This window comes from Argopecten irradians, chromosome 11, assembly GCF_041381155.1.
Source record: "Argopecten irradians isolate NY chromosome 11, Ai_NY, whole genome shotgun sequence".
In the NCBI taxonomy this organism is placed as follows: Eukaryota; Metazoa; Mollusca; class Bivalvia; order Pectinida; family Pectinidae; genus Argopecten; species Argopecten irradians.
In genome coordinates this window covers 28,672,127-28,695,320 of record NC_091144.1, presented here as the reverse complement: position 1 = coordinate 28,695,320, position 23,194 = coordinate 28,672,127, and the positions used below count along the sequence as shown (strand labels likewise).

The 23,194-nt window shown below is 34.4% G+C and overlaps 2 protein-coding genes across 2 annotated transcripts in view; both read left to right on the top strand.

Moving 5' to 3' along the window:
• The window catches only part of LOC138335214 (cytosolic purine 5'-nucleotidase-like), an 88,629-nt gene extending 87,004 nt beyond the window's left edge, over positions 1-1,625 (top strand). Inside the window, exon 7 of the mRNA XM_069284194.1 lies at positions 1,529-1,625. The gene's annotated coding sequence lies outside the window, so the exon portion shown is untranslated. The remainder of the gene's footprint in view (positions 1-1,528) is intronic.
• LOC138335211 (cytosolic purine 5'-nucleotidase-like) lies at positions 1,545-22,650 on the top strand. Its single transcript, XM_069284193.1, has 13 exons — positions 1,545-1,625; positions 5,718-5,775; positions 12,996-13,092; positions 14,294-14,373; positions 15,190-15,250; positions 16,248-16,283; positions 16,954-17,046; positions 17,469-17,535; positions 18,206-18,428; positions 18,945-19,005; positions 19,135-19,192; positions 19,761-19,879; positions 20,435-22,650. The coding sequence occupies exons 3-13, from the start codon at positions 13,030-13,032 to the stop codon at positions 20,678-20,680; spliced, it is 1,107 nt and encodes a 368-aa protein (XP_069140294.1). The 5' UTR covers positions 1,545-1,625; positions 5,718-5,775; positions 12,996-13,029; the 3' UTR covers positions 20,681-22,650.
• The last annotated feature ends 544 nt before the right edge of the window (positions 22,651-23,194 follow it).

The window sequence follows — 23,194 nt, the reverse complement described above, 5'->3', positions numbered from 1 at the left end:
TACTATGGTAACAGATAGAATATGAAACTTATTCTTAAAAACTTATCCTTATGTACTTATCTACAGTAAAACCTGTCATTCCTAACCACCTCTGTATAAAGACCACCTGCTTAATAAGACCACTTTCTTGCATGGGATCAGAAATGGATAACTTCAATACAATTTGACATGTATATAAAGCCCACTTGACTATACATACAAAGAATATTGACTTTGCAAGTACTAATATATTAAGTCTCGTTAGTCAGTCGTCCTGGATTTTTTTTTTTCTGAATAGGAAAGAATATAAATATATATATTATTATAGCTGACTTGCCTGACTTTAGATCCGATACTCAATATTGGAAGTCGCACGCTCTTATTATAAACGACAACTCAAAGAATTTCATTAACACAGCGGAAAAAAGGCTGTATTTATATATACTTAAGTGGGCTTTATACACCCCAGGTCAAATGAAGCTTGAAATTGGCCATCATTTGGATCCTTCAATAGTGGTCTTATTAAGCAAGGTGGTCCTTTATATAATAGGCGGTTGCTGCATAAAGGCAAGCCTTAAGTTTTTACGGTATCTTTTATCATTGACTTCCAAAAATAGATGATATCTTGGATAATTTAGTGTTTGGATTCTCACCTTTAACACATGCCTTAAATTGCAGACACATTTTAGTCTCTTCTTGTCCCTAAGGATTGGGAATTGTTCTATGTTGCAGTATCAGGGGGTGAATGTGGTTTTAATGAGTTTTTAATATAAGAGTTGACCAACAATGTAGCTCTGGTTGAGGTAGATTTCATGATATTAATAAGTGTACATAAGTTTTCACTCTGACTCCTCCATAAGTGGGACCTTTACTGTATTGGATGTCAGCTATTATATTAAGAGGCAATTCCACAATCTCACATCATATTACCTGATTTAACAATTTTGCCATCTTTATATTATTATGACATCTTAATTACTAACTAAACTGTTGTAAGATGTCATCATCTACATGAGCTTCAGGATTGGCTTTATTATAGGTTAATATAGGTCATATTCTACATGGACTAATTAAGCCCCCAAGAGAAAGAGGTGGCATGGGTAGGAGGTTGTGTTATGTTGATTCCTCTGATGTGAAACTGTACTACTTACAAGTACTAGTATATGGTTGTTATATACCCATATCCGTTAATGTCATCCCACCAAGTCCTGTCATATCTTGTCATAATAAATCCTAATCAATTCGGTTTCCAGGTATCATATCCGTACATGTACAAAATTAATTTATATTAAGATTTTTGGTGTCAAAAACTAAGGAACCTAAAAATAGCAAAAATAGACACCAAATGGTGTCTGGTAAGCTCTTAATCCAATGTCCGATGAAGATTTGAACTTCAATCCAGCCCATCTACTTTGCCAAAATAAAAGATTTGAACTTAGATCCAGCCCATCTTTATCAAAACAAAAGATTTGAACTTGATTGTATAAATGAACATGATGTATTTTTATTAGCCAGATAAATAATACCAGTATTGTTTTCTTTCTTACAGACATGACATAAACTCCCATCTATCCCAACAAATTTGTAACAGAGAGAAGAAAATGCCTCCCGCTACCGAATCTTCAACACACTGTTTGAGCTACCAAGTAAGTGACACAATTATATTATAGGTTTAGAGTCTTGATTCTGATCAAAGTATCATTAGTCAGCATCTGTGTTTTCTGAGAATTAATTATGACCTAATAAGTGCCCCCTTCCTTTAAGTATCCCTCCTCTATTTTGAGGCCTCAATTTTATCTATATTGACTTAAATATAGATTGAAAACAAGAAACCATACGTTTCTCTATTTGATTTTTTTGCAAGTTGATTAATGGCTAAAACTCTGTGCATTAAATTTGTATTTGGTGCTTATTGGATCAAATATTCTAAGTGGTAGAGGTCCATTAGGCTTAGCTAATTTTTATAAAAGTGAATATTTGCAAATGACATAGAATTTTACATACATATTTCCATTTGGTCAGTAATACAGTGGACCTTCGATAATCCAGACACCAGATTGACCCATGATAATCAGGACACCAGATTGACCAATGATAATCCAGACACCAGATTGACTCATGATAATCCAGACAACAAATTGACCCATGATAATCCAGACAACAAATTGACCCATGATAATCAGGACACTAGATTGACTCATGATAATAAGGACACCAGATTGACCCATGATAATCCAGACAACAAATTGACCCATGATAATCAGGACACCAGATTGACTCATGATAATAAGGACACCAGATTGACTCATGATAATCCAGACACCAGATTGACCCATGATAATCCAGACCAGATTGACCCATGATAATCCAGACACCAGATTGACCCATGATAATCCAGACACCAGATTGACCCATGATAATCCAGACACCAGATTGACCCATGATAATCCAGACACCAGATTGACCCATGATAATCCAGACACCAGATTGACCCATGATAATCCAGACACCAGATTGACCCATGATAATCAGGACACCAGATTGACCCATGATAATCCAGGACACCAGATTGACTCATGATAATCCAGACACCAGATTGACTCATAATAATCAGGACACCAGATTGACCCATGATAATCCAGACACCAGATTGACCCATGATAATCTAGACACCATATTGACCCATGATAATCTAGACACCATATTGACTCATGATAATCCAGACAACAAATTGACCCATGATAATCCAGACACTAGATTGACTCGTGATAATCAGGACACCAGATTGACCTATGATAATCCAGACACAGGATTGACTCATGATAATCCAGACACCAGATTGACTCATGATAATCCAGACAACAAATTGACCCATGATAATCAGGACACCAGATTGACTCATGATAATCAGGACACCAATTGGACCTTCAATAATCTAGAAAACTTCAAATTCGGAAGCAACAGATTTGGTTATTGGCTAAACAGATTGAACTGAGGAAGCTTATTTTTTTTTAAGTGTTCTGATTATCACTGAATAAATCTTTCTGTAACAAAACAAGTTTGGTGGATGGAAATGTACAGGATCAGATTGGATACAGTTAGAGTATAATGTTCAGACAAGATAGTAGGTTGATAGAAGTGACCCATGATAATCAGGACACCAAATTGACCCATGATAATCCAGACACCAGATTGACCCATGATAATCCAGACACCAGATTGACCCATGATAATCCAGACACCAGATTGACCCATGATAATCAGGACACCAGATTGACCCATGATAATCCAGACACCAGATTGACTCATGATAATCCAGACACCAGATTGACTCATAATAATCAGGACACCAGATTGACCTATGATAATGCAGACACCAGATTGACCCATGATAATCTAGACACCATATTGACCCATGATAATCTAGACACCATATTGACTCATGATAATCCAGACAACAAATTGACCCATGATAATCCAGACACCAGATTGACTCATGATAATCAGGACACCAATTGGACCTTCAATAATCTAGAAAACTTCAAATTCGGAAGCAACAGATTTGGTTATTGGCTAAACAGATTGAACTGAGGAAGCTTATTTTTTTTAAGTGTTCTGATTATCACTGAATAAATTTTTCTGTAACAAAACAAGTTTGGTGGATGGAAATGTACAGGATCGGATTGGATACAGTTAGAGTATAATGTGTCAGACAAGAGATAGATAGGCTGATAGAAGGTGACAGCCCTGAAACACTTGTAGTTTATATTAAATCTAGTTGCACACCTGTTAGATACTGAACTATACTCACGATTTGTTTCTGCCAAGTTTTAATGACCATGTCAGACAGTTAACTACATGGTGATGTACTGATAGGTAATACAGTAAATGAAGGTTACCAACTGTCGTCCAGCAAATAGAAATTTTATACTGTGAACCCTCATCAATCCGGCTGAGATTGTTCGGAAAACTTACAATCAGAATAGAAATGTCAGGGAGCGGATTTCATTATTAATGGAATCAGGAATTCTAGAAAATTTGAAATCTAGTAGTTTTGCACGCTAGTGTTCGGATTTATCAAGGTTCGACTGTATATGTATATTCTACTGATATACTATTACTAAAGGTCCAAGACGTCCCGTTAATTAAGATGTTCACATATTACCAGTAGCCCTTGTTCTCTAGGTTTCCAGTTTAAATCCCAGGTGTCCAGACAGTTGCGTGGTACTTGCTTGCTGTAGATCGATGGTTTTTCTCAGGGTCCTCCTTCTTTCTTCCACCTCCTAAACTTAACATGTCCTTAAATCATTCACCACTGAAAACATATTTAGACTCTTCTAAATCTAAGACTAGACCAGTCCATTATGAAATTTTAGAGGTGAATGAGTAAAATGACCCTCTAGCTATAGATAGAACGTAAAACAAAAACAAAATGAAAAAAAAAAAAAAACAAGAAGATGACATCTTCATGAATAATATTATTTCAGACTGGAAAAAATCATCATAATTAGACATGACTTTTTGAAAAATGTGTTTTTTTTAGGAATTTAAATGGCTTTGGAGTTGATAGAGAGGAGAACTTCTATGATAAGAAATAGTATGTAGACAAAATGTAAAAAGTCATCTTGAAGGTAAACATGTAGCCGTGATAGTCATTTCCGACATTTGTAAAGATTCTGTCATTATGAAATCCTTACTAATATCACTTTGAACGTATATTTCACCGATTTGGTTGCCAAATGTATAGAGTAAATGTGTATTTCAAGATTTATGCATTGTTAAGATGAGCATCGAGGACGTTGCCAAGACGGCTGAAGTACATCCTTCTACCGTAGATTATTTCAAAACCTGGCTCATGTTCTCGTTTGGCAGCTATAGGATTAACTGTATATAGTTATCACTGGAAGATGCTCCTAATCCACCTGGACAGAAAAAATCAGAATTTCATCAAGTCACTCATCAAAAGTTTACGTCAGTAACATTTTCTTTCTCGGACAGGAAATTAGAATCTGAAAATAGCCCATCACCATCTCTCAGCGACATGATCGTTTACACAAGCTTTAGGATGAGCCAGAATGCCATCAAGGGAACTCTTTGAAGAAACACATCTTTCCATTATTGTTTTTTTTTTTTCTCAATGGCGCTGTATACTTCATCATAACAAGTGCCTATACGAGAAAAACTGGGAGGAATTAAACATTCACTACATTTCAGACAAGCTTTTATTCTGTTTCTTTTTATATTCATTGCCCAAATAGTAATCTTTAAAGTTTAAAGATTTAATCTGAATATTTTACGGATTTTTTGTGGTCATTAACACAAATTTATATGCTGTAAAATTGCTTGTTTATATATGCAAAGTTAAAGGCCACGTAATAGTAACTTTTCTATTGGTTGTGAAGATAAAATTCCAGTAGTAAATTTCGCTGTGTCTTAAGTTTTGCAGAAAATAGATGAAATCTTTAATTCTTGTTGGTTTAAATTAAAAACAAAATTGAAGAGAACCTGAGATTAAGAAAAAACATTTTGGAAAGAAAAAACACATTTATTTAAGACAGCATCAATTAAACAAGGACCACTAGTATAGATCAACTCATTAACCCCTGAAATTTCATAATAGACTGGTCTAGTTTATGAATAAGAAGAGTCTAAATGTGTCTTCAAGGGTGGATATATGAGTTAATTGTTTGATATTTATTCATATTTGAACATAGTATAAACACAAGTTTTTGTTTCAGTTATATACATCCTGGCATGCCTGGTTGACTTCTTCAGTAACCATAGCGACTACACCAGGTAAGATGCTTGTTTCTGATTGGTCCATGTGTTAGCATCCAAGGTGCATTATATGATTGATTAGTTAGTAATAAAGTCCGGCCAATCACTATTCAACAAACATCTAAACTTCTTTATTCTGTCATAATAGTGACTTCACAAGACTCTGCATTCTGACTAGTCATTTAATAAAATATTAGTCTCTGATTGGCTGATCATAATCCAACAAACATGGAAATTTCTTCGTGCCTTTATTTCACAAGTTTGGTAAGATTCTTTAATCTGACTGGGGCTGCGGTGGCCGAGTGGTTAAGATGTCCTGACATATTACCATAAGCCCTCAACTTTTGGTTTTAAGTTTGAATCACATGTAGTGAAGTTACCAGGTACTGACCTCTGGTTGGTGATTTTTCTCCAGTTACTCTGGCTTTCCTCCACCAGCAGACCTAGCTAGCTGGCACCTTCTTATACGACTCTGGCTATTAATAAGACTTTAAAACTAATTATAAATAAAACCAAATCATTCTGATTGGTCAGTTAATGAAAAATCTAATTGGCCAATCATCATCTAACAAGCATGTAAACTTCTTTGTGTTGTTACATCATCATGAAGGTTATTCTTTCTGATTGGTTAAATACCTGACGCAGTCTGTGAATATTTTACAAATTAATTTCTGAAGGTCCAAGCTTTCTCTTATACCTAACAAAGGAAGGATTGTGGAAACTTTTAGTGCGGCTAAACTTCTGACAAAAAACTTCTTTTACTAACATTTTCTATGGCTGTATTTAAGTAAGTTAATTGAGCAGTTAACCCAGAGAGATTGGTCTAACAGCTGCTGTTATAGTTTCTCCTAATATCTCCCCGACCAACAGTAAGGCTGCGGTCCGATGGTATTTTCATAATATATTTGTGGACAGTTGAAAATGTAGACACTTTTCTTTGCCTGATGGTAATTTGTCTTGTTGTTGCATTGATGTATATTTCTTAATTTGTTTTGTCATAATATTTAGCCCCAGTAGAATTTTTCAGATTTTTTTAAAAGAAAAGTTTTCAATCATTTCGTGTATTATTATTAACATTTTTGGTTAAATTTTTCATGCCATCTCCCCATTTGACCATTCATGCATATATAGTTTCATATATTTTGAAATATCATAGGAAATGGGTTTTTTTTTTCATAGTAGATACATTACTTTAACATTGAATATACAGAATGCCCCAACTTACATGTACTTAAAATTTGACAGGGAATCCCTGACTGCTTGAGGAATGGGGAACAAGTGGTCATATACATATTTACTTTATTACCACTCCTAGATATTCCAGAAAACGATGAGTACAGGGTAAAGAGAGAGATGAGGGATAGAGTTGTTAATGATCATGCTTCTCTGAAATATAAAGAGTAAATTAATACTTCTTTTGTCGTAGGTTGATTTTTGTCCTAGGTTGACTTTTGTCCTAGGTTGTCCTAGGTTGACTTTTGTCCTAGGTTGACTTTTGTCCTAGGTTGACTTTTGTCAAAAGTTGATTTTTGTCATAGGTTTGTCATAGGTTGACTTTTATCATAGGTTGACTTTTGTCCTAGGTTGTCCTAGGTTGTCCTAGGTTGACTTTTGTCCTAGGTTGACTTTTGTCCTAGGTTGACTTTTGTCATTGGTTGACTTTTGTCGTAGGTTAACTTTTGTCAAAAGTTGATTTTTGTCATAGGTTTGTCATAGGTTGACTTTTATCATAGGTTGACTTTTGTCCTAGGTTGACTTTTGTCCTAGGTTGACCTAGGTTGACTTTTGTCGTAGGTTGACTTTTGTTGTAGGTTGACTTTTGTCGTAGGTTGACTTTTTTCGTAGGTTGACTTTTGTCGTAGGTTGACTTTTGTCATAGGTTGACCTTTGTCCTAGGTTGACTTTTGTCCTAAGTTTGTCATAGGTTGACTTTTGTCCTAGGTTTGTCATAGGTTGACTTTTTTGTCATAGGTTGACTTTTGTCATAGGTTGACTTTTGTCGTAGGTTGACTTTTGTCAAAGGTTGACTTTTGTCATAGGTTTGTCCTAGGTTGAGTTTGTTTTTAGATTTGTCCTAGGTTGACTTTTGTCGTAGGTTGACTTTTGTTATAGGTTGACTTTTGTCAAAGGTTAATTTTTGTCATAGGTTTGTATTAGGTTGATATTTGTCCTAGGTTGACTTTTGTCCTAAGTTTGTCATAAGTTGACTTTTGTCATAGGTTTGTCCTAGGTTTGTCATAGGTTGACTTTTGTCATAGGTTGACTTTTGTCGTAGATTGACTTTTGTCGTAGGTTTGTCATAGGTTGACTTTTGTCATAGGTTGACTTTTGTCGTAGGTTGACTTTTGTCAAAGGTTGAGTTTTGTCATAGGTTTGTCATAGATTGACTTTTGTCATAGGTTGACTTTGTCATAGGTTGACTTTTGTCATGGGTTTGTCATAGGTTGACTTTTGTCATAGGTTGACTTTTGTCGTAGGTTGACTTTTGTCATAGGTTTGACATAGGTTGACTTTTGAGTCCCTGGTTTTCCTTATTAGTTCACTTGGTCTGAAGGATCAAGATGAGCTTATATAATTATTTGATAATGCAGCATCCGGTGTCTATCAGTCCATCAACAATCGACTTCATCTTCATAACCGCTGGTTGGAATTTAACAAACTTAGACTGGTAGCATCCTTATGGGATACTAACTGAAAACTTTACAAATGGTCGTGCTGATCCCCTAGGGGCCTGAGGGCATGACCAAAAGGGGTCAATGTTTTTATTTCCATATAAATGACTTCTTTGAAACTTAAAAGCATTAGATAAGACTCATATTGCAATAGTAGCATTCTTATAGGGTTGGAATTCAAAATTGTACAAATGAAGGGGCTAAACCACACAAGGTCATATGGCGTAAATACGATCCATATACCGGTACACAAATTCTTCTCTGAAACGTAGCATTGAATAACACTCATAGTCATAGCATCGTATTATGGTGGGGATTCAAAATCAAACAAATCATGGGGTCAATTTTGCTATTTCTATTTGTAGGAGTTTTTAGGTCACCAGTTCCAGAACTGTTCAAGGATAATTCTAGAAAAGTTCTAAAAAATCTCACAAAGGCTGAGACGAAGTCTCAAATTACCTATTCTAATCGCCTTTTGTCCGTTGTCGTCCGTCATATGTCCGTAAACAATTTACATTTTCAACTCCTTCTCCAAAACTGCTGAAGCAATTTCAATGAAATTTTGCACAAACCTTCTGAGGCATAAGGCCAATCAAAATTGTGAATTATATGGTCCCCACCCTCCAGGGAGCTATGAGAGGGGGGGCCAAAGGGGTAAAATTGACTAAAATTTCAAAAATCTTCTTCTGCACTCACAGATGTGATGGAATTAAATACTCTTCATAGATAGAAAGGTCCTAATGTCCTTTACAAAAATTGTGAATTATATGACCCTGGGGTCTCAGGTTTCCTCCTGGGGAGGGGGTTAAGTTTACTATAGTTTATAAAGGGAAAACACATTTTTGAGTACCGTATTATTTGATCATTTGTATTAGGAAATGAGTCAAATATTCTCAGAATTATCAGTATGAGATGGCCCCTGAATCCTTTTAACCAATTTTCCATGACTGACACCCAGGGGCCTTAGGGGCGGGGTCAAAATTAGTCAAATAGGCTATAACTTCAAAAATCTTCTTCTGAAATTCTGGAAATGGTAGAATATCACATACTCTTCATAGATGGAAAGGTCTTGAGGTCCTTTACAAAAATTGTGAATCATATGACCCTGGGGTCTCACGTTTCCCCCTGGGGAGGGGGTCAAGTTTAATATAGTTTATATTGGGAAAACACATTTATGAGCATTTTTTGCTCAATTTTCATAGGAAATGTGTCAAACTTGGTTATAATTATTAGCCTGCGATAGCATTTTAATATGATATCCATATTGGTCCTGGCCGACCCCCAGGGGCCGGAGGGGTGGGGCCAAAAGGGGTCGAAATGGATAACATTTCAAAAACCTTTCTTCTGAATTCACAGATTTGATGGAACCAAATAATCTTCATAGATTAAAAAGTCAAATTTATAAAATCACTGACTGATTTCAATAGCCTGATGGGCAAATATAGTGTTTATATGCATTTCTTTGTTTCATTCTGTATCTGAACTCAGGTGACCGTTAAGGCCCATGGGCCTCTTGTTATGATAGTAATATGGTACTAAAAAAACTGGGAATGATACAGCTAGGCCCTCTGGGCCTCTTGTTTGCAAATTTACCTGTCCATAAAGAACACAAAAGGAACAAAGAAAAATTAGTCTCTACAACACAGTGTTCTTTATATACAGGTCTGATTGTGTTCTAAATGGAAATTTTGGTATTAGTGGTCTTATTAAGCAGGTGGTCTTTATACAGAGGTGGTCACTAAGCCAGGTTTTACTGTGCATGCTGTATGTGGGTATTTGTTCTGGGTAAATGGAAAACCTGTTAATCATTTGCATTCCTGAAAATTCGTAATGAATTATTCTCGCGTTTGAATTGGTAGAGTTCAAATGTGACTTCAGGGGGGAGTGAGTTAATGATAATCTTCAATACTGTGAAATCATTTATTTTCGTTGGGCTCAATTTTTCGTGGATTCTAAAATTTTACAATTTCGTTGGCACTTAAAGTCGTGGAGAAGACCTTACACATTACCGTTAAAATACATAGTTGACACTATCACCTGTATTGTTTGATCTCTCAAGCGGAACTAAGCTCTAGCACACAACACAGTTACAATCACAATCTAGAGTCGGTACTCAGCCAGTGTTTTTTACAGATGTGCCCAACAAACAATTATCATGTCACCTTGATAATAGAGTCATGATATACTCAATCAATTATTTGTTGGTACATGTAGATGAAAAATATGAAATTCTGAACACTATCTTTGTTTGAACAATATTTTCCAACTTTGAACTTGTCATGCTTGTCCCCGAAATAGACCTTATTTAGTGAGGAAATAATCATCCTACAATGTATGAACGCATAAATTTACATGACATTGGTATAGGTATATATATTTTCGTGGGGATGTAAATTCGTTGATTTTGGTCAAAAAACGAAATCCAAGAAAATTAAACCCCCACGAAAATTAATGATTTCACAGTATAAAATTTAACAAGTGCACTATCTCAACACACATGTTTGTAGATGTTTGAATTCATTAGGGGCCACGGTGGCCGACTGGTTAAGATGTCCCCACATATCACCACAAGTCCTCCACCTCTGGGATAGGGGTTCAATTCCCTTGTGAGGCAATGACCAGACACTGACACCTGGTTGGTGTTTTTTCTCCGGGTACTCCGGTTTTCCTCCACCAACAAACCTGGCACGTCCTTACATGACCCTAACTGTTAATGGGATGTTAAACAAACAAATTGAATTTATAAATAAACACCTCTAAAGTTCAGTTATGATAAATTGTAACAGCTGGAAGAAATTCATTTTAATAATCTTTAATCATCAAGGAAAAAATAGTTTTTATGTCAAAATACAATTTGTGTTAGAGAAAAGGTTTTACAAATGTAGAAAACATGTCTGCTGATGTTCATGAAGTCCTTATCTCCGTGCTTCCAATTTAACACCTGATCGAACGTTTCAGCAAATCCCTGAGATACAAGACTTGGTCATCATTATTTATCATTCAAAAACACTGGAGTACATTATCAGGTCTCTTGTGTACAATGCTCTCATCGAATCAATTTTCCTCTTAAGATTTAGAATGTACAAATCAACATTTATATCGGTGATTCATTTTCAATATCTCCCTAATGTGAGAAGTCAATGTTCGGAATTCTTAATAAAAATGTAAAAGATTAATTGCTCTATTGCTTATCATGCTCCTACATAAGAACAATCCTCATTTTAATACATAAGTAAATGTCCAGTATCTGAATTAGGTGTAATGGAAGGTTAAAAGCTCGGATACACAGTAGGTATCTGATAAGTTTGAGTGGTGGTGGTTGTGTTGGGGGGGGGGGGCTTATTGATGAAGTTTCTTTGTTTGTGTGTCCTTTTAGTGTTTTGACAAAGCATCTTTGTTTAACCTAGAGATTGGCCTTAATTGTGTTGAATACCATTCAGTCTTATTTATTTTAGAGTAAGGTGAAAAATGTAAAACTGAATGTAAAAACAAATGATATAAGTTGATATGTAGATATATATTTAAGGTCAACTTTACATTGTTAGTAGGTATTAATTTCAATATCACATGTTCTAGCTACTTTGTTTTGAAATATAGTACCATCCATGGAATATAGAACTGCCCGTAAGGCTAAATAATATTTTTTCTTTCATAACTCTTTTTTTTATGATTGGTCAAGTTTCATTTTGCCATCCAGATAAGTAACACAGACATTTATGGGTTTATTAGACAGGAAACTAGAGTCATGAAAAACTGGTATAGGTAGTTTATGAGCTAGGTCTCACCAACAGAAGGTACATAGAGTTTTTGTTTAACCTGCAGACTATATAGCCTACTTAAGTCTACCAAGGTGTCAATCTAGTATCCTATAATTACCAAGTTTATCTGCTTTAGTACCAAGCATTTGCTGCCTGATGTTAACTACGAAACATGGTGAATGTTATAGTTTCAACATCTCATTCAAAAGTGTAAGGACTGATAACGAAAACTATTTTTCACACGCAGAGTACAAAACTCAACGCTAATGAAATTCTTTGAAATGCAAAAACCATGTTCGGTATTTGAGACTGACTTAATTGGCTGTCAGTAAACTCGTGATTTTAATTAGCTAAGTCAGATCATTAAGACTTCTAAGTGTTCTATTAAGAAAATTTTCTCCAAGTAGGCATGATAGGCCATTAGTTAGTTTTTCTGATACAAACAAGTTTTGTATTCACTTATAATTTTGAGATGAATCTACTTAGTAATAATTACAGGTAGTGTTATTTTTACAAATTATCCAGAATCTAGGTGTTTGAAAAATTCAAGGGAGATTCTCTTCTCACTAAAACCCTAATTCTGTCTTTAATAGAAATAAAAGTTAATTTATTTAAATCATTAAAATAAAACTTTTCGAAAGTAAAAGATATCAAATAAGATGTATTTGTTCTCTGAAAATATTCTAAATGCCTAGTTTTCTTCCCAGAATGTATTGCTGCGAAAGATTTCTGTTTTGATGCTAGTTAGTACCTTTTAAGTAATGAGTAATGTCTGCTGTTAATTAACAGTTATTATTAATTGTTATAGGTTTAATAAGGGCGTGAAGAGCGGTGACCTTACGATGACCTACAGGTCTATATACCAGGACGTCCTGGCTGCTACAGATCATGTACATCAAAAAGAGGTAATATTACAGTAAAACCTGTCTGTAAAGGATATATGCCTATAAAGGACATCTGTCTATAAAGGACAACTGTCTATAAAGGACACCTGTCTATAAAGGATATCTGTCTATAAAGGATATCTGTCTATAAATGATTTTATTGCTCTATCCTTTGGTATCCTTTATAGACAGGTTAGACTTTATATGGCCACATAGATTTATATTTGAAGAAAGGGAGCACTTTTAATAATCTGATTTTTCATCATTAAGTTTTTCTGTAGCTGAGTTTTGCAATAAACTGAAACAAAAAATAAATAGACTGAAAAAGGTTAAGGATTGATGAACCAAAAGATGATCTCTAGAACCTGGAAACTACATACTGGTGGTTGAAATCGTTACATAAGTGTTCTTATAGTAAGATAATGTTTTAGGTGCATAAAATGGGATAAGGGAGGCAACCTCCGATATAACACCCAAAGCTTAGATCCTGAGAGGCAAGGGAAGTAACCCTACATCTAAGTACTTTGTGTGACATCCTTAATTCTTCTTGACTCATTCATCCCTGAAAAAACATTTACAATCATCTAATTTAAAAACTAGAAGAGTCAATTATGAATTTTCAGGGGTGAATACATTAATGGAACATAGATACACTTTCTTATTTTCTTCTCTGAATTTAGATATTTTTGCCTGTTTAAAATAGATGCTCCACCGCCGACAGAACATGAATGATACTCATCATTTGAACAATAATTGGTGTTTAATCATGTATATATATGTCTAATTAACACAAAAAATAACATAAAATAATTTGTTTTGCCTTTGGTGCATGGGCAATCAGTACCTCACTCCATATAGGATATAGTGACACGGAATTTTTTCAGGCTATTTATTATTTTTTATATTTTTAACTCGAAGTAAAATAAGAAGCTCAAACTTTTCAATAGTGTTAACGGTGTAAAGTAAGTAACTTTTACAACTGAAGAAAAATATTAAATCATCTGCCCTTGTTTTTGATAGTGAAAAAATACTATTTGTCAGCCGTAGAGCATCTTTAAGGATGAGAATCGTCTGTATTGCAGTGTTTTAAAACAATGGCTTGAGAAATTGATACACATGGAAATTAGTAGCATGTGAACGTTTCCTCATCCCATTACTATTGTTAATGATGTAGATATGTATATAATTTTGTTGGCAATGAACAATGTGATTAATTTTTCAGGGTCCATTAAAACGTGAAACAGTGAAAGATCTGGAGAGATATGTCATCAAAGACGATCGGCTTCCAGTTTTACTTGATAGGTACGTTAGCCATTTATACAATATATTAAGGAAAAGAAGTGTTTTGATAGGTACGGTAATACTGGCTGGTCCAGGGCAATACAACATGTCGCCTGAGGCTGTATTGCATGGCTACCATGCAATAAAGAAGTGACGTCACGGCGTCAACAAAATCTCTATTTCATTTTAACATTTTTTTTTCACAAATATGACTGATTTTACTCTAAAAGATGCAAAAAACGGAATTCGTGTTGAAAGTATCATGTAATTTTTCTTGTATGGAAAACGACTTCCAGTCGTGGATTTCATCAAATTTATTTCAAAATGGCGGGATATTTTAGTTGTAAAATTTCAATAAAACGTCGAGGTATGAAAGAAAAATTTCTTTCATAAGTGGATATGAAGGATAGGATATTCTACCCTCGGGGTCACAAAATGTTGCAAAACCCTCGGCAAGCCTCGGGTTTTACTACATTTTGTAACCCTCGGGTAGAATATCCCTATCCTTCATAACATATAAGAGTCTTATAGTATCCGCCCTAATTAGCGCCCAGGGCACTTAAATAATTGTAACAAAGGGGGTGCTTATTAATGACCCCAAATGTAAGTTGTGGATGAAAAAAGTCAGCCATATTTTAAATTTTTCTGTACTCATGGTACATTAATCTGTTACAGTAAACATTCATATGCCTTTTACCCTTTGAGACACATTAGTATGTAATCAGACGCAGATATATTTATGTTACCAAATGACAGAGACTTTAATTCTGATTTCTCAACAGAGAAACACAGCATATACTTATATGTATAAAAAAAAAAAAATTCTCTCTTTACCAGAATGCGAGCTCATGGATCTAAAGTTTTCCTGGCCACCAACAGTGACTTTGTATATACAAATGTAAGTTGGTACCTTAATATTATAACTTACTGTAGATGGTTTGTATGTCTTTCTGATAGGTGGCTATGGCCGAGTGGTTAAGATGTCCAAACATATTACCACAAGCCCTCCACCTCTGGGTCACAGTGGCCGAGTGGTTAAGATTTCCAAACATTTTACCACAAGCCCTCCACCTCTGGGTCACAGTGGCCGAGTGGTTAAGATTTCCAAACATTTTACCACAAGCCCTCCACCTCTGGGTCACAGTGGCCGAGTGGTTAAGATTTCCAAACATTTTACCACAAGCCCTCCACCTCTGGGTCACAGTGGCCCAGTGGTTAAGATTTCCAAACATTTTACCAACATTTTACCACAAGCCCTCCACCTCTGGGTGGCGAGTTTGAATCCCATGTGGGGCATTTGCCAGGTACTGACCGCTGGTCAGTGATTTTTCTCCAGGTTCTCCGGTTTTCCTCCGCCAACAAAACCTGGCATATCCTTACATGACACTGACTGTTAATAGGACATACACAGGCAATAGATCTTTATATGAATTTCACGTGAATATTTCCTTTCACATGAAATTCATGTGAAAATTTTAATGTGAAATTCACTTTTTTGCCTTGGCTCACATGAAATTCACCTGAAGAAATATTGCCTGTGTAAAACTAAACAAACGGTTAGATCATAGTAAAGTCATACATCTACGATCACAGATGTTTGACAACTTGCAATGATTGTTTGTTTGTTTGATTAAATAACGTCCTATTAACAGCCATTGTCACGCAGAGACGGCCTCCCATGTATACGATGTATAGCGTGTATGTAACACAAACTTGCAATGATTGAAAGATGAAGCATACAATTTTACATTATCAAACAAGTTAAATTAGTGCAAATTATATTCAATATTCAATATTCAATCATTCGTATTCAGGTAATAATTGGAAGAAATAGATATACGAAAATATTCCAATTTGATTATTTTCAATACGGCATTGTTTTATTTATATTCCAGAAAGTAATGGGCTATCTGTTGGATTATGAAAAATCAGTAAGTATATAAAACAAAGATGTCATGTTAAAGGGATTTCTTTTTCGCTTTCCTTTAGGATGATTGCAATTATCTGGTTCATTTAGTCAGTGGGTCAGCGCAGGTGCATTCTGACCTATCAGAGTTACTTTCCTTTAGAGTACTGACAGACATAAGTCAAATGGTTCTAAAAGTTTTGTTTGTTAAAGATGCTCCACCGCTGACAAATGGTATTATTTCACTATCAAAAACAGGAGCAGACAATTTAGTATTTTTCTTTGGTTACAAAAGTTACTTACTTTACACCATTACCACCATTGCAAAGTTTGAGCTTGTAATTCTATATGGAATGAAGTACTGATTGCGCATGCACCAAATGCAAAATAAATTATTTTATATTTTTACACGATTAAACACCAATTATTGATCAAGTGATGAATATCATCTATGCTCTGTCGAAGGTGGAGCATCTTTAAAAGAACTTGAAATATATATGTATACTTCTGTGATAGATTCTTATAAACAATAAACATACAAGTGTACATCTGTTTTGAAATGCACAAATGTTAATGCAGCTGTATATATCTTATCATTCAATAGCAGGAACGTGTAGGCTGCACCAGAAAATTTCAATAAACCAAATTTAACTTACATATCTATCAGTCTACATATTTAATTCTATCTTCCACAGCGTGACTGGACTAAATATTTTGACTTCATTATCTGTGATGCCAGGAAGCCACTGTTCTTCAGGGAAGGAACCATTCTTCGACAAGTGGACCGAGTGAGTTTTGGTCTTCATTTCAGAGTATAGATCTCCCACAGGATGTACCTTGTTTGCAACAATTTAGTATAATTTTCAGGACAACTCATCATAGTTTTTTGAGTGTTTACCATCAATTGTTTATATTTTTGCAGAATTCATTCAATATTTACTCTCTGTCTAGGAAGATGATATGAATTAATACCAGACATAGCTACATGCATTATATATACATAATGTATTTCCAAACAGATGTCCTTCTGAGGGAAACATAATTTAATCTATAAAATTGTCTTTTTTCAGAAATCTTTTGGCCATCTGGACTTTAGTTTCTATGTACCTGAGACTGGCCAAGTCTAGAGGCCGAAAGTTTGCAAAAAAAAAATTCAGGCATATTGATTTATAAACATTTTATTTTGAACTTTTGATTTTATATTTGACAGGAAACAGGAGCTCTAAAGATAGGTTCACACACAGGACCTCTACAGACAGGCCAGATTTACTCTGGAGGTAGGCACCCCCCACACACAAGGGAAGTCATTATACCTTCACTTATATCTCTATGTACACTAAGTTTTAATATGTTAAAGATGACCATTACAATCACCTATTATGGTCATCTTCTACTTCCCAGATAGGAATGTGATGACAGACATTATACCACTAGCCCTCCACCTCTAGGTTTAAAGTTTGCATCCAATGTAAGGCAGCTGCCCAGGGGTTGATGATTTTCTCAGGGTACTCAAGCTTTTCTCTACATCCTAAGCTTGGCACATCTTTATGCAATGACTGTTTTATAGAATATAAAACAAATGAAATGAACATCAATGCCAGACTCTTGTGTACAAAGTGGAATCCACCTTCCTGATTGCTCTTTACTTTTTGTATGTACATTGGATCCGTGCTTTCTCCTTCCAATCCAAATTTATCTGATGAGATAATTTTTGTCTCCTTTCAGATGGTTTGCCTGTACATTGAGAGTTATCTCCCTTTATATGTTTTGCCTGTATATTGAGAATTATTGAGAATTATCTCCCTATAGAACTTTTGCCTGTATATTAAGAATTATCTCCCTTTAGAAATTTTGCCTGTATATTAAGAATTATCTCCCCTTAGAAGTTTTGTCTGTATATCTCCCTTTTGAAGTTTTGCCTGTACATTGAGAATTATCTCCCTTTAGGGTCTGTGGATGTTTTCTCCGAGATGATGCGTGTACATGATAAAGACGTCCTGTATGTCGGCGACCACATCTTTGGTGACATCCTAAAGTCTAAAAAGGACAGAGGATGGAGGACATTCCTTGTTGTCCCTGAGCTAGCTCACGAACTCTCCGTGTGGACAGACAAACGTAACCTGTTCTCCAAACTAGAGGAGCTGGAAGGCATGATTGGGAACCTCTTTAAGTAAAAATTATCTTAAGTAACAATTATTTGGAATTTCTAAGTATAAACAGTTACACTATTGGGAAATGTTTGAAGCAATGTTCTTGGAATTCTCAAAGTAAGAAATATATTGTAATTTCATTATGTGGGAAATACGTATAAGAAATCTCTTACAGTAAGAAATAATCTAATCTCTTCAAATAAGAATATTGGGAATCTCTTAAATTAATAATGAATGGTAATATAACATCTTGCCGCGGGGGGATATTTCAGAATTTTTTTAAAAATGGAAACTCTTCAGAATGTCTTTATGAAAATCATTGGGAATCTTGTTAAGCTTAACTGTTGGTATTAGACATATACACCTATAAGTTAAACCTTCTGCATGCAAGTCAGTTACCGACTATCTTTTTCAAGTAAGAGCTATTACTTAAGTGAAGTTAATAGTAGAATAATATCTATAAAGAATAAATAATACAAAACATTTGAAATTTTTCTTTTACTTTAATAGCTATAAACTCCTTTCGTAAATTTTAGAAATCTAGACAGCAGCTGTGATGTCAAGCCCAACTTGAAGGAAGTTCAGCACACAATCAGGGTAGGTAACTCACGATCATGATTGTGACTTCAAAGAGGAGGTAAGTAAGCATTTTCAATTACAACATCAATTTATTATTTATTTATATTCTGTGCTTAATTAAATTGTTTTATTTTTCTTATAATTTAGACTGTTTCACATGAGATGGACATGACCTACGGCATGTTAGGAAGCTTGTTCCGAAGTGGTGAGTGAAGTCTTTGATAACCATGGTTACTGAGAACCTTATATGGTTGAACTTATGTCATAATATAAATGAATTTTCATGATGAGGTCAATAATATTTCTGATTGTTTGTGAGAATTTAAAACGTCAAGTTGAATATCCAAAATTAATATTAACACTTTTAAGCTCGATCGTCTCTTTGGCATCAGTGTCGGCGTTGGAAATCTCAGGTTAAAGTTTGGTGCAAATGTTGTAATACTAATATCTGTAACAACTGACGGACATTAATTCCTACAATCATTTTGGATCATAAACATTGTGATGAATATTGACATTTAAGGGGGAAAACGCTGGATTTCGAGAATTTCAATAGGTCCAATGGGCCAAAAATTTATGACAATGAAAATGCTTTATTTTATAATACTGGTGAATTACAAGGAACCTGAATTAAATCTACCAACCTCCAGAGACGAGCTTTGCTGTTCTCCAACAGCTCTGTAATGTATGATATATCATTGAACTTCTGTAATAATGAACTAAATTTCCCTAAATGAGATCATTTTATATAAGATTCTGTGTTTACTAATTAGGTTCCCGACAGACTTTCTTCGCCAGTCAGGTGATGCGATACGCTGATCTATATGCTGCTACATTCCTCAATCTGCTACACTACCCGTTCTCATACGCATTCCGAGCCCCTCCAATGTTGGTGAGTCATTTATCTCCCCTTACATTAAAACAGTATCAAAGTCAGTTACCTCCCATTCAAATCAAATTTGAAATTAAGTGGGTAAATCTACTTTTTGGGCCATCATAAGCAATTCACTTAATTAATATTCATACACGAACCTTTGGAACACTTACAAAAATTAATGTTCCTCATTAAACAACATTATGTTTATAACTTAGACACTGTGGTCCAGTTGAGTACATTATAACAAATTTCTTGGGAAAGTCGTGGACTCCCTAGGTCCCTTTTACATATCACACAGAGCAATATTTCATATTTACATCCTCTTTAAGTACCAGGATATTGTCTTTTAAAATGAATCTTGTAATCAACATGCAGTTGTGAATCTGAAGTAAAGAAAAAAAAAATAAAATAAAAAATATCAACTCTTATTTGGCTTATTGACATTTAAAAATTGTAAATAAATTTCTAATTATGAAAAAAATCAGGATTTTCTCATTAATCAGCTATAATCTATATAGTAAGAATTAACTTTTATGTATTTATTACATTTGCTAACACATTTACTTTCAGATGCCACATGAGTCCACTGTGGGTCACGAACCTTGTAATTCATCAGAAGACAAAGATGTGGACCCTATGGCGCCACGATCACGTCAAGTCGCCGAGTCGGACACAGAAGCTCGCAGGGGTCGCCTTGAACGTGCTGACAGTATTGTACCAAACCTTTACGCATCAACACCTCGACAGTTTACGCAAATACAGGAGGATGAGGAGAGTACAGATAGTGCTGATGACACCGATGTAGAGAAGAAGTAGACAGAGAGCACAAACACAGCTAGAGAACAAATAGATACAGATATATCAACATACAATCTTTACTGCTGCAACTAGTGATGTTTATCCCGGTAGATATTTTTTGTAGAATATGTAGATGATTGTTTTGTGTTGATTTTTACCTGAAAGGTTATGTGTTATAGACAATAGAACCTGTGAGCAATGTGAACATACTTCACAATCAACCATTGTTATCATATATATCTGGGAAAAAATGGGAAATACTTTCACTTTACTAAGAGGCAAGAAATCTATTTCCTCTTAACCTTGCTGGATACTTTAAGTTTACTTAGGGGCAAGAAATCGATTTAAACCTTAATGGGTACTTTGAATTTACTAAAAGGCAAGAAATCTATTTTCTCTTAACCTGGACAGAGATTCCACACTTTTGGTGACGGTAAGATAGAGAGGGGGAATGGGTAAGATATATCTATCTGACTCATGGCAGGACAGCCTGACATCAAGGCAACAAGACCATGATGTCACAACAATACTGCTTGAATTTATTATGCATCATTCAAGTTTTCTCCCATTAATGCATCAAAATCGAACAGATTAACCGGGTAAGAGAAAAAATAACCTTCATCCTCTTGAGAGCGAGATAAGTTAAATCTCAATCGGAGAGGTAAAATTGTTATATACTGTCAAACACTCAGCAAGCCTTTTGTTTGACAACTTTCAAGTGATAGTTGTATGTATAGTTGTGAAATTATGTCTAAATTCCTTCACATATTACAGCTAAATATCATACTGTTATAACAAAATTCTTGTTTATAGTATTTTATCAAAATTTTGCTATTTTTATCCGAGATAAAATTGCATTTAATTTGCATTTGTCTTTTTTACCAAAGATATGTTGATTTTTTTGTTTTCAGCCATAAATGTGATCATGTATTATTGGAAATTAATTTGTTATTGAACCTTATTTTGTATGTGATAATATTTAATTGTATTTTGAGCTTGTTAAAACAATATTTGAAAATTGTACAGACCTTGCATATCATATAAACGCTTTGGTATGTTAACGTTAAAACTTTAAAATATAGTTTTTGTTGAATTTTTAGTGAAACTTATGTACCGGGTATTGTTGAAAAGTATATATGTATATCTACATGGATGTGAATTTGGTCTTGCATATCATGGAGTTATCTGCTCTTGGGGATAAAGGCATCAATCTTATGTACACCTTAATTTAGTTACTGTGCAAAGCTCACATGATTTTCTCTGAAAAATATGATGCGCAAACGCATAACGTAAATCATATTGTGTTGTTAAAGTATGTGTTAAAGTATGTATACGTTGTACAGTATATATGTGCCTCACACACTGAGATTGTGAATTGTTATAACATTCATATAATAGAATTATAATATTTAGCCTTTGTGCAGACATAATACACAAGAATCTCATATTTGTCTGGTAATTCACCAGGGATATATATATATATATATATACACATATATAACCAGGTGCAAGATTGTGGCTTAAATTGCCAGTATGGGGCATAAAAATAATACTTTTTAAGGGAAATTATGAAATCATAATTAGTTGTACATGTCATCTTTATCAAAAAAAAAAAACTACAAATGATCAATATCCTTTTAAAACACGAGAGAAATAAATAAGCCAAAAATAATTCTGTCATTTTTATGCAAAAATATAATTGTTAAAGGAGCAGATTTTGCAGCATGCATGTCCATGTACATCCAATACTTTAGAGATAGATGATGCAAGCCTGTATACCAATGAAGCTGTGAATGTTTTTGACAATCACTTGTGTCATATCATCCTTTACAATTAAATATTTATATCATTTATGCTCTGTCGGCGATGGAGCATCTTTAATACTACACTTATTATCACCTTCTGAACAATTTAATAAAATAAATTAAATATTAATTTTCATAAACTATTTGTCGTCTTACACGTATGTTGCTTGTTGTTTGTCTTAAATAATGTTGTTTGTCTTAAATAATGACAATAACTGCGCCAGACAGCAAAACAAGTGAAATAAATCTTCCTTGTTAACAAAGATTACACAGTGAATCTAGCTTTGGCTTGGTGTTGAAACGTAGCTCATCCATCGATATATAATAATCTTTGTATATAATCAGTATTGTTAAGAAACTTTTAGTTTTTGTTTCAGAACGGTCATGGGCCTATTTTGGTTTCTAAAGGTGATTTGTTCAAATAGTTACTAAATCTCAACATTTCGGTTCTTACTTCTCTGCATTATTTACATATTGTTTAAATATCAGCATCGATTGTTGGCTAAAATCAAAATGTAAACAAAATGTTGTGTGTTTAATCAGGATACAATTTGTACATCATTGCAAATCAACTTCCTTGAGATGTTTTTATTTTCAGCTTAATATTGGTTCTTATGTATTTGTTAAAGGTATGCTTAATTTGTAACATGCTAAATCTTTCAGTATATGGTCTCTCTATATATGGTGTTGGTTGTTCTGTTTTTGTTGACGTTTTTAACTTTTGATT

Bases quoted from the DNA above. Each gene is read 5' to 3' on its own strand.
- LOC138335211 (XM_069284193.1), top strand. From the start codon at position 13,030: ATGACCTACAGGTCTATATACCAGGACGTCCTGGCTGCTACAGATCAT. The intron at 13,093-14,293 runs GTAATATTACAG...TTAATTTTTCAG, and splicing joins ATCATGTACATCAAAAAGAG to GGTCCATTAAAACGTGAAAC. The intron at 14,374-15,189 runs GTACGTTAGCCA...TCTCTTTACCAG, and splicing joins CTTCCAGTTTTACTTGATAG to AATGCGAGCTCATGGATCTA.